Genomic DNA, 12,994 nt, shown 5'->3' with positions numbered 1-12,994 from the left:
TCTGTTTGCAGTGTGACTCCCATCCAACTGGGAGAACTAAAGTCAGAATAATCAAATTAAGCGACAAACAGAGAGAGTCTACTGCAACAGCATGAAAACTGAAAAACCCAGGACGTTTTACACAACACACACAAAGATGTCCACCAACTTGAAGAGCAAGGCCCAATCCAATTTCTTCTTTTATAACAGAGTTATATGGGGTAGTGGTTGAAATCTTGCCCTACAAAATGGGACAACCCTCAAATTTAGAAGAAAAAAAATTCCTTCATTAACAGGCTGGTAGCGGTGCTCTGTAGGCAACCCAGCCCATCTCCACTGATAGCAAAGAAGTGAAAAGTTCAGCAACCTCATTGCTGGACATTAGTTACATTTAAGGTATCATATGCCTTCAAAGAGGGGGTATACGAAAATTATTTATTATTGCCCACCACTAATTCTTTCGTGATATGAAACTGAAGTCTGGAATCAGAGAAAATACTTACATTTGGGGGTTTCTCTGGTTGCTCACACAGCCATCTTGCTGATTTTTCTTTCTTTTTTTGTTTGTTTTGTTTTTTTTTCTCAGTTTGGAGTGTGTTTCTGAAAAACCTCTGTTTGAAGGGCCATATAGCCCTAACATTTCGCCCTACCCTTCTAACAAAAACTGGGACTACCTGAATGCGCAAAACAAAGGACTAATTGGTAGAGGCAAGGGGTGAAATGGGATTGGGCCTAAGACTGTGGCATGCATCATTTAAGCCCACCCTTCCATATGCTATCCTATATAGTGTGAAGGTAATATGGAGGACAAGAGAGGAAAAATAGACACCTCACAAACCTCTAAGTAGTTTATCAAAAGACTATGAACCAACACAGTAATATAATGGCACACTGCCGTTCTCTCTTAAGGTGCCTACCCACTCGACAAAGCAAGAACGTGAGTGGGGCATAGAAATCCATGTAGACGTTGTCCACCTTGGAATTGCATACACAGTTGAAACGGGTGGAGTTTGTACAGCTTAGTTAAAACGCCCCGCATGTACCTCTCCACTATGAATGAATTTTAAAGTGTTTTAAAATAGTTTTGAGATGAGGCATAAAACAACGTCTTGGACATCAGGAATCATACGCGAAAACATTTCATGTTTTTGTTAAGAGTGTATTTTAGATGGTGTGCAAAAGTATGACATCAGCATTCTGCTATTGCATTAGATGCCTGCAATAACTCACATTGTTAACTATTGACTGCTGATAGCTTTTTCATACTTGCTTTAATACTAGGCACATGCTAAAGGTATAGCTATGAGAGTGAGTATACTCTTAAGTATAAGGCCTCACCCTGTTCAGGCAGCCACTCTGTCTTCTCACAGTCAACAGATTACCTCACCCTAACATTCATGAACTACTTAACCATGCCACACAGCCTCAGGCACGCACTCGCAGTATCCATTCTGATCTCTGCAAGCTCACATCCCTGTGATCACACTTTTCTTAGCCATTTTAAATTAACCTTAAGGCTATATTCTACCTCAGATCACATCAGAACTCAAAACACTGACATCAACAAAAATATACATTCAAAATGTTCATACTGCCTGTGTATATTGCAAAAGTGAAATTAAATCTACTATATACTGGTCTGGGCTCATGCTGACAAACCTGACAACAGTGTTTAGATCTTAATCAATCAGTTTGTGAGGGGAGTCACTGATTAGCATTACCTGCATGAGCTCCTGCTTCTCCTTCTCTCCAGAGCTAATGGCATCTTTAATGGTCCTGACCTCCTTCAGAATGGCCTGGGCTTCATGCTGCTTGTAGCCATATGACGAGCTTGTCACTTTATGGTCAATTCTGAAGGGAGAGAAAGAATGAAGGTAGTCTAAGCACAGATGAAGTGGCTTGGGAGCATGTAATATTTGCAGCTTCAGGCAGGAAAAGGTCATTTTCTCCCAAATACTGTTTGCCTATGGTACTAGGTGTCAGCCATGGCTCTGTGGTTCTGTACAATGTTTCTGACTTTTAGATATCTTTGGAGATGTGTACTACTAAGGGTTATATTCCTGCCAGAGGTCACTTTCAAACTGATGTTGAATAAACGAAGACTTCTGTTTACCACCAACCTCAATGCTATCATTCCTAGAAAACATGAAGCCAAACACAATGGCATGTTCTTCAATTGAGCCCTTTACGGTTGTACAAATGAGTTACTGTCCAGTAGGTCCTCTGTGGCAAAGCAATTTCAAAATACCATGTGGACACAGAAGCTCTGTGAAAGGCTGCAGTGTATGTCAGGGTGGACTCCACTTAGCAACAGCAAGTGGCGGCAAACGAAGACATCAGCACACCACACGAGCAACAGGTCTATCCACATTCTTTACTGCAGGGGAGAAGGAGTGGGAGGCAGGGAAGTGCAAGCAAGTCAACAGAACAGCCTCCAATAGCATATTTCATGCACCAGCGCTGACAGTCACGTCAACCAGGGCTTCTTAACTCAAATTTAACAGGGCAAATGGACAAATGGTGGAAAACAGGGCTGATCTGAGCCAGCTGAGAGCGTCTTCTTGAGCTTGCCTGAGACCAGACAGCTCAAAGGAGAAGTTCTGAATGTTGTTGTAATGATAAACTGATAAAAGTGTGTCACCAAGTTGACAGTGTATACCTTTCCTTTGTGACCTCTAAACAGAGCTGTAACATTTGTCTTGATGTGCTTCTGGTCACTTATTTGTAAACTGCATTTTGCTAATTTGTTAAACGACTAAGTTAGTCAAAAGTTAAACATATCTTAAGGTAAGATTTGTCAGTGACAGGAAAAACAGATGTTTAGCCTTTTTACTGCAAACTACCAAATAACCATGACACATACCATATGTGAGCCCACAATTCAACTCCTCACTTTACTAAATACATAACTTATTTATTAGTTTCTTTGAACCCTCTCAGAAAAACACAATCTTTCATGGCATATATGCTGTCACTGTGGTGCCTCCGGAGAAAGTCTTCAGTGGTCTTGCTAAGCTGGATGTGATCTCTCTAATGAGAATGTCTGGGGACAACCATGAGAAATGTTCTGCTGTGTTAGTGATTCTACATGGGAAACTTGCCATTTTGCTGCTAAACTATGCCCAGTCTGGGAGCAGCACAGCGCCAGCAGGGAGGCTAAGGGCTTTGCCCAAGGGCACAACCAAGTATACCACCATTAGTCCTGGGATTTTAACCCATGACCTTATGTTTGCTAGTTTCCTCTCCTACCAGGCTACTGGCCACCTAGGGTAGGCACAAAATAGGTGTGAAACATCCAAATGAACATTCATTCACTTCCAAACACTTCATGAAGGCAAAGCTCAGAGTAAGCACAGGAGAAGGCTAGGAGTTAACTCACGTATGCACCACAAGGGTGTCCACAGCCAGTGTGGATGCAAGTGAATGCAAGTTTTTATTCCAATCAAGCAGGTCATGCATAATCAACTGTTTGAATACTGACACCTATTGATTAAACAAGTAGTATCAGGTGTGTTGCAGCCACAACAGCCCTTTGTGGATACAATTTGGGCACCCTTGATACAGGGAGTTCGCATGGCTGAAAACTTCCGCCAAAGGCTCCCATTAAGTATGTATGTATGTATGCATGCATGTATATATGTGTATATATCATGTGTGGCAACAACACATGGTAAAAATAAACATCTCTTATTTGCCAATGAAAGCATCTCACTTGTTACTTTTGCTTGTTTTACTGATTTTTTTATTTACTGATATGTTTATTTTCTTTTTCTTTCTTTTTAATGTTTAGAAAGGGATACACCTATGCCTCTTCACCCTAAGGCATTGAATGTAGCAGACCTTTTAAACTTAAAAATTTAAGTTACACAACTGGATCTTAAAGACCTTGTTGTGTCTTTGAGAGTATATGTACACTGTTTATACCATGGGGGACTAAAATGTATCTGGACAGTTCTCTTTTTAGTGTAGTTACCAAATAATTCACAATTGTTACTGAATAATAAATCTTAAAATAAACAACAAGCAGTCTAAGGGGTTAACAAAAAAACAGGCCCATGTGATAAGAGGTCCCCACTCAGGAGGTATTTGAAAGGCAGGAATTTGCTAAACACTAGAGCAGTGAAGCGCTTGCCTCGGTAGCGATTGTGTAACAAGGTCAGGTTGCACTTACTCTTTCAGCGTTTCAAACCCCTGCTCCTTATAAAGCAGTTCCTGCCTCATACAGGCCAGATCTCTCTTCAGCTTATTCACCTGAATAAAAGAGAGTGACAGAGAAGGAAAGAGGGAAAGAAACAGAAAAAGCAGGACAAGCCAGGAGAAAGAGAGTCTTTTAGTGACTAGCATTAACACAACTCATTTGACTTCTGTATACTGCACACTGAACATGCTCACAATACAGACTAAATCGCATCACACAAACAATAAGAGCAAAAGATGAAATGTTTAAAGTGACGAGGCATTCCTTACCCGACTTTTTGCAGTTACAATCTCTGCCTTGAGAATTTCAGGGTCATATTTACTGCTTGATGAGGATCTGGAATTTACTGCACAAAAGATAAGACATCAAAGGTAATTATCTTATCAGTGCTGTCTGGCTTGTCATAGCTTTACATAATAACTGCAAACTCAGAGAAATTCAACCACTTTTACAACCACGGAGGCACTACTTTCATGTCATGTGTTTTCTACTAGGCTCACTGCCCTGTTAATGAGGGTGATTACTGGAACAGAATGTACACGCACAAAAGAACATGTAATGCATGAAGCAAATGCATCAGAGGCATAAAGAGATACTTCATCCAATAATGCAAACGCTATGTGTAAGCATGGAAGCATGTAGTATGGATCAGTTAGCATGAGCTCACTTGCATAATCTTAAATGGGCCACTGAAACTTTCACCAATGGCACCATCAGCATGTCAGATTTTCACAGTGTGTCAATGTCTCAAATAACACTGCTGACGGAAACGGGGTTCTTCAGCGAGATAAAGTGATACAGTGGCAAAAATCAATGGAATAAAAGAGTCAGGATGAACAAATCTGAACAGGCACTTTGAATATACTTTAGTTACAACCTCGTAACACTAGAAAGGCCAGAATTCCACAGCTACCAGAAAAGCCTTAGAGGTCATTTTGACTGTTCCAACTTTACATTCTTATTTATAGCACAACACAGAATAATTATAAGACAATAATAGACAAACGCCATGTGTGTCATAAGAAATGTCTGGAAAACAAATTTCTAATCAGTTTAAAATAACATATCAATTCATCCAAAAATGACAGTATTAGTAGTATAGAACAGAGGCTTTCTATGTTGCTGTGCAGTGAAAATCTGGCTTTTTAAATTTAAATTACTGCTAAACAGTCAAAAATTTGGGCTAAATCAATTGACTATCATAAATGTAATAAAATGTTTATATAACCTGCCTGAAATAACCTAATGTGCTCATAAACAAACAGTATGTTATTAAAATATGTTTATATAGTTCTGTATATAGTATAATCAAATCATTCTGCAGCACTGTGCACTGTGTGGGCTGATGCATAGCTAGAAGCTAGACTATGGCTGCGTCTTAACCCACATACTACCAAACTGAACACACACACACACACACACACACACACACACACACACACACACACTTTCCAAAAAGCTCATCCTTCTAGGTTGCAGGGGGAGTTGGAGCCTATCCTAGTGGTCATTGTGCAGAAGGCGACCAAACTGAATAATAAGTTAGAAATAGTACATAGAAACAGTAAGTCACCCTTTTTACCCTAAATTAATTTATTATAAATGCAGTATGTATAGCATAGTATGTGGTTTGAGACGTAGTCTATGTAAGACAATGAATGCAGGGCACATGTGACGCATGATTGCTCTCACCCTCCTCATTCATAGCTAGATTTAGAACCTCACTCTCTCCTAACTGCTGCTCTAGCATTCGCAACTCGTCACTGTCCTGATACAGGATTGGAGTGTCTGATACTGTGCACAACATTTATGTAGTTAAGTCTGATTATTAACATCTTTGGATAATTTGCCAACTTCTATTAAACAAATATAAGTTATAAGAGTGACAAATTAAAACATGTGCCCACACACAGGCCCCAACAGTTTTAGGAGTTAATCAGAAATGAATTGTCCACTGATCTGTCCAGAATGGGAGGACAAATTATTAACAGACCGGTACAAAACACACACACACACAAATCTTACAGCTGGTCTGTGAGGAGGACTTGTCTCTCCAGGCATCATTGAGCTGCCGATATTCTAGCTGGGCCAAGCGGAGGCGCTCCTCTTTGACCTGGTAGATCTCCTTCTGGGCGCTCAGTGCATCCTTTGCTACACTGAGGTACTCATGCAGCATGCGCTCCTGCTCATGCTGCCACTGTGCCCGTGGGTCTTCCAGCTGAGTGCTCTCTGAGCAAGAGTGAACAGAGTTAAGCTAAAGCACACAGATTTGAGGGCAAAATACTCTGCCAGTCCTAAACATTTTAAAATACAGATCACAGGTTTTCATATTATAAATACACTCCGTAACATTAATCACACAAGACTAACAAAATTGTTCACAAGTCTTTAGTCTCTGAAGCATGAGTCAGTTATGTCTCGAGTCTTTAGTTATGAACTTTAGACAAGTCTCAAATGATTAGGAATTAAGGTGAACTAGATCTTACAGTGACAGTCCTGCAATGCATACTGTCCCCTTTACAGCTTTGTGTTATCTGTACATTATCTATATACCTGTAAATTACTTAAAATCAAACTTACCATAAATTTGCTTGCTTGCTATCCAAACAACACAAATTTTAGTGGACTTAGTATCTAATAAAATGATCATATTTATACATACATTTCTATTAAAAGTAGCTGTCATTTTCTATAACCACCACATTTAGCACATGTAGTGTTTTTCCAGTTATGGACAACAGACTGAAGGTTCTTCTAACCAAAATAGGGCTGTATGATATGGTCATAAAATGTGATGTTCCATAAAACTGTTGAATATGACAATGTGGTTATGAGACATATTTTTTTTAAATATTATGTCTCTGATGCAAGATTTTTAGGATGTGTAAATAGAAAAGCTTACAAATACAAAAAAAAATGTCTTTTTCCCTGTAAAGCACACAAGAACAAATATTGTTTATCTACTTTTTGCATTTAGTTATCAAATGTGTTTTTATGACAGTAGTCATTACTGCCTTATACCCTTAAAACACATTATGGTTAAGTTACTCACCCCCATGTGGGTTCAAACCCAGCACAGAGAAGCATTCATTAAGTTTCCAATGGTTTGTGTCGGCATTGTAACGACATCTCTCTGGCGCCGAGTGTATGAGATCCTTTGGTCTGTTCTGTCATTGCAGCTCTTAACAGTATGTTTATCATGAAAATTCATATCATAAAGATAAAAATTCTATTAACTGTGCCGCTCTAAACCAAAGGTTATACTAAAACACTCATTATTTTAAGAAACACTGAACCTGACAAGCCAGAGCTCAGAGCTGTGATAGAATGGCATTAAGGTAAATGACTGCATCAAGTTTTGTGCATGCTTTTTCTCAGACTGATATTTCATAAGTCTAGAGTCGGAGTTGAGTTGCAGGTCAATTAGTGGCAAGCTTGAGTCAAGTTGCGAGGCAATCAACCATCCAACATTGGAAATATTTTCTTCTCAGTGAAAGCTTGTTGGAAAGAGTGTCTGATGACCATATTTGTCGTACAGACAGGTGGAACAGAACACTTGTAAAGGCCTCTAAAATAATTAATGTGTATAGTCTGCCTTAACTTACTTGTATTATGGTCAACATAATAGGCTCCAACTTTGGGATCATAGGCCTCCTCCCAGCCCACTGGCAACTCATCTCCAATACAGTCAGCGAAGGTCAGGGGCTTGGTCTGCCTGCAAAACCACAAACACCACTCAACAGTTAGCAGTCAGGGTTAATGGATGGCCAGCACTGCAATGTTATCACCCATGCCTGGTAATCGTCTGTATAGTGGCTGTCACTCATAGTCACCACTGTGAAGTGCGTACGTGTGTGTGTGTGTGTGTGTGTGTGTGTGTGTGTGAAGTGAAGGGGGAGGGGCAGCGGAAGAATGTCTGCCTATTCACCTCTAGGGTGCTCGTCGAGCACAATAGCCGGAAACTGAGGCCTGGCATTCCACAAGTCCTGCTGACCCATCGCCTGGAGGTTTCTGAGGCAACACACTGTGGGCCTCCAAGCCCAGTGCTCAGGACCACAGGGCAGCGGTGAGGACGCGCACAGAGCAGCACTCACACACTTTATTGGTAGTGCCTGCCAGCAACGCTAACAAAAGCATGCTGGCAAAGCTTCAAACACAAGCTAGCACCTTGTTGGAACTTTTGGGAATAACCAGCTGGAATACATGATAATGAAATAACCTGCTCATTATGGATTCAATGGTATGCAGATTACTCTCTGTGGATTTGCAGGTTTGACTAAAGATGCAGGTGACAGAATGGTGGTTGAACAAAGGCTGCATGCTGAGATGATATTGCTACATACTCTGATTTCAATATGCCTTGCAATCTATTGAAAGCAGTGATATACCAAAATCAAAATTCCTGGCAAAGAACAAAATTCAAGAAATAACTAAAAACGCAACGCATTGTGATCAGGATGCCATGTTCATGTATGATCAAACCTGTAGAGAAATCTGAGCATCATAGCCTCACTTAATAGTACACATGAATAGTTATTATAAACTGCTTGTCCATCACAGAAAGCACAAATAGTTCCACATGGCCAACTTTTCCATGTTTCATCTACTACTGCTTAAAAAGTCTAAAAGTGTCTGCCCCAACCAGCAAAAGAAACAAAGAGCAATTCTGATCAACGTTTCTTGTTCTTATTATTATTCAAATTATTTGTTAAGTGCTTCTGGTACCTGGTGGTAGTGCTATTCAATCCTTTGCTTTTTCCAGTCAAACTTGTTGCTCTTATTTTTAGTGGACAAAATTTCAGCACATCCCTAAATAAAACCAATTAGTAATTTCATAATGATTAACAAATTATATATACTGTGCAGCTTTGGAACGAAGCTAACCACAGTGCAAAACAGTAATGTTTTTAGAGTGGATCGTAATTTACTTGGACAAATAAGTTTTAGTGAGTTTAAGGCCCAATCCCATTTCTCCCCTTGCCCCCAACACTTAGCCCTACCCGCCCATTTTGCGCGTTCATGTGTAGGGGTAGGGTTCTCCCGATTGTTGTTGAGATGGAGGGATAGGGTGAAGTGTTAGGACTACACAGCCCTTCAAACAGAGATTTTTCAGAGGTGGGGCGTTATGAGAAAATTCCCAGAATGCCATGCGAATCATCAGCAAGATGGCTGCACAAGCAACCAAAGAGACACATAAATGTATTTTCTCTGTTAAAAATTGTATTGTAAGAGAACCATTTTAATAGCGTTTTATGCTAATTTCCTTCATAACACGCATAAGAATCGTCAGTAATACGCTGATGTCTCGGTGACTACCTGGAGAAATTTCCCGTTCCACCTTAAATGGTGCAGCAGCGTTCTGGTACCCGAGGTTGCTGCACCATTTAAGGTGGAACGGGAAAATTTGATCATGAAGCTGATGCTTAGAGGGCTAAGTTCAGCTTCATATCACTGAAGAATTCTTGGTGGCTATAATAAATAATTGCCCCCCTCTTTGAAGGTGTATGATGCCCTAAATGTATTTAAGCAGTGAGGAGCTGGACTTTCCCCTCCTCTGCTGTCACTGCAGACTGGCAGGGTCGCCTACAGAGCAGCGATAGTAGCTGCTAATGAAGTGATGTAGTTTTCTTTGTTTGTGCTGTTTTTATTCAGTGACTCGTTTGATTGATTGATGCGTAAAACTGAAGCTGTGAATGAATCGCGAGTGCCCATGCTTTCCAGTCTCCTTCGGATAAATGGCAAACATCCGTGAGATATACCATTATTGGTACTGTATGGAGACAAAGCAAGAAAACATGTCCTGATTATTTTTCAGGCTATTTTTAATATGATTCACCTGTCCAGTCACGTGACCCACAAGTGAGATCACCACAGCTGGAGACGGCATATTGGAAATGGCTGGAAAACCTTGTCTCGTCTGTTTACGTAAAAGTCGCTGATGACAACTGATGACGTATCCAGTTCTTAAAGGGTTGTCCCTTTTCATAGGGGGAAGATTTAAACCACTACTCCTAGTAACTCAGTTTCAAAGGGGAGGGTCACACTCGAAAACAAGGGGTAGGGGTAAAAATAAGAAACGGGAAAGTCTCAGGCTGGTGGCAGCAACGCAATTCTACCCTCAACTTCCCACTGAGAAAGCTGCTGTACACTGGATTAGACGTAAAATGGAGGACCTTGGCTAACCCCATGTGCTCTGGAACCCAGACCACTCATCACATCAGGGCATTGCCAGCAGGCAAGCAAACTGTCTCTCTGGTCCAAACATAGGAGTTCCAAAAGTATTAAAAAAAAGCACTATTCCCAATTTTCTACCTTCTGACTTTCAACACCAGTAAGTCCTGTTACTGTAATAAATTCAGCAAATTAATTATTGCCAACACAGCATGAGGTGCAAAACAGGATATTTTCTTAAACAAACTGCCACCTAAGCATATCAACACATCCATTTTGCTTAATATTCACTATATAATACAGAGGAGAATGTATCTGGCTTCTTTCTAATCCCCTTGACTTTTGCAGCAAGTTAGTAGATGTTGTCTTCTGCCTCAGCTCAGGACTTTTAGAGAGCATGAAACTGAACCAGCTCCTTTTTCTCTTTATGAATAATGAAACAGCAGGCAGAGACCCCCATGGCCTGCTCTAAATTTAACTCAGGAGAGGAGGGAAAGCATCCGAGATGCTAACAAAGAAGGAGGCTTTCTAGCAGATCCCATTATTCCTTTTTTATCTTTCCACCATGCTGATGCAGAGCTGTGATCACGAACGGCTCGGCGGCTGGTGGGTGCTGATAGCTGGCTCCAGATCTCATTAATCTCCAGGCTCTGATAGATATACCCTGCCTGACTGAGATCTTAAATACAGAAAGATCAAAGGCAGTAAACCAGCAAAGCCTTCTCCGATAGGCCTTTCGGGATTAGACCATGATAGTTGGATAATCACATCAAAACAATCACTTTGTAGTAATGTAGAACAACTGTCCACAAATAGGTATTTACATTTTCAATTAAGAATGTATGGTTTAGGCGACACATAGTTACACATAGTTCTCACCACAAAATTAGGTTTACAGGGAGTAATTTTAGACAACATTTTAATCTACACAATTTATCACTTACTCCAAATGCAGTTAATCAGCCAAGACGTGTTAGGTGTCTGAACTTTGCTTCTTAAGTTCTGCACTGGAGCTACTGAGGCTAATGCAGCTAACAAATAATGGAAACATTGTCCAAAATGGACACATTGTCCATTTTTATAGATGACCGTATGTCATGCAGGGTCAAAAACTTCACAAAAGCAAGTCTATATGAAACTCCTTAACAAACTAATGTGGTTTGTGTGATGATGTAGGAAAGCACTTTGCATAAAGCTAGTTGGTAAAGTTTAAGCCACCACTTAGCTACATCAGCCAGTGCAAATCTAAAGTATAATTCAAATAAGACATTTCAAAGCAAAACTACATGATTTTGGCTAAAATCACACCATGGTTTGCTTTCAGAATCAGAATCCTTTATTGATCCCAGAGGGAAATTGCAGAATTTGGTGTGATGTGCACCAGCTGATAAACAGAACTCCTAACCACCGCACCGTTTGCTCTGATACCCCCACTGCCATTGGTCGACATGTCTTATGCGTTCCTCTGTCACTACATGACCACCAAAGGCACAGACATCTTTAAGCATTATGTTTGGTGGCAATTCTGCTTAGTTCTTTTGTTGTTTAAAGGATGCTGGCAGCTTAAAGAGGCAAACCGCATACTGAATTAGTACTCAGATAATCATTCAATGCAGCAGTGTTTAAAAACTAAAATCACTATTCAGGTATTCATTTTCTTCCCATCACAGTAAGACGAAAAAAAAAAAAAAACATACAAGGCAACCCTTCAAGGAAAAGCAACGGTTTTGCACATATCTGCAAGTAACTATGTAAGGTTACTCTGAAACAAGTGCCTGAATGTCTGCCAAACACGCACCGTTAGGGACGTAACTGAGAACGCTATGATAGCGAGGCTGTATCACTAATGAGGTAAGCTAGTCTAGTTGATGTTAGCCAATCCCAGAATCAATGAAAATGTATTTCTCTGACAACACTTTGGCTCATCATCCACTGAAGAGAAAATACTTTGTGTAGGAGACAACGAAGGCTATTCAGCATCCAACATGACCTTTGTTGGCTCTGTAACCTCATTAGTTCATCTAAAGAGACACTCACCCAATACGAAAACCTACCAAATTCCATCAGCTGTTTCTGAACAGTAAAACACATTTACAGCGTATTCCATTGCTTGCTGCTATAATTTTGTGCAACACCGGTGCTGTCATCTAAAAAATTCAGTCGACAGCTCTACACTTTTCAGGCAAAGTCTCTTTGTTTTTCTTTGCGTTGTTTTTCCTTTTCCTTGGTTTCCTAAGTCTATTCAGGAACTCTTAACAGATAACAAAATTAGTCAGAATGCACATCCCTATATGGACAACAATGTGTTTTGGCTGATCAGCTACACTTGGGGTAAGGGTTGTGTGTAAACTACTGGTTGACTAAATCTGCTTCTAAATCTACGGTTATCAGGTTCAGCCCTCACAAGTTTGATTTATTTCTAAAACATAAATATGTGAGCACTGGCCACAGGGTTCTTGCCGACAATTAAATAATAATCAGTTGCACCAAAATGAATCATGCCATTCACCCACACTACTATTAATCGGTTGTGCACTGCAGTCAAAGAGCTCAGAAGTTTAAGATCAATTCCGCCACTGCGGCTAAGGGACTGCTGATGAACACCGTCCTCCTCTTGTCTCCCCGAAAGCTGCAATAGAACAGCAACCC

The 12,994-nt window shown here is 40.3% G+C and overlaps 1 protein-coding gene across 1 annotated transcript in view; it reads right to left on the bottom strand.

The window, feature by feature from the left end:
* Positions 1 to 12,994, bottom strand: part of wwc1 (WW and C2 domain containing 1) — a 42,040-nt gene that overhangs the window by 24,806 nt on the left and 4,240 nt on the right. The window contains exons 2-6 of the mRNA XM_017704288.2: positions 7,780 to 7,889; positions 6,200 to 6,403; positions 4,447 to 4,523; positions 4,151 to 4,230; positions 1,701 to 1,830 (exon numbers count right to left, since the gene is read on the bottom strand). Of these exons, the coding sequence (XP_017559777.1) occupies positions 1,701 to 1,830; positions 4,151 to 4,230; positions 4,447 to 4,523; positions 6,200 to 6,403; positions 7,780 to 7,889 (601 nt within the window). The remainder of the gene's footprint in view (positions 1 to 1,700; positions 1,831 to 4,150; positions 4,231 to 4,446; positions 4,524 to 6,199; positions 6,404 to 7,779; positions 7,890 to 12,994) is intronic.

Source organism: Pygocentrus nattereri, chromosome 16 (genome assembly GCF_015220715.1).
Source record: "Pygocentrus nattereri isolate fPygNat1 chromosome 16, fPygNat1.pri, whole genome shotgun sequence".
NCBI classification, from domain to species: Eukaryota; Metazoa; Chordata; class Actinopteri; order Characiformes; family Serrasalmidae; genus Pygocentrus; species Pygocentrus nattereri.
Note: the sequence above shows the minus strand (reverse complement) of the source record. Positions and strands in the feature narration are given on the sequence as shown.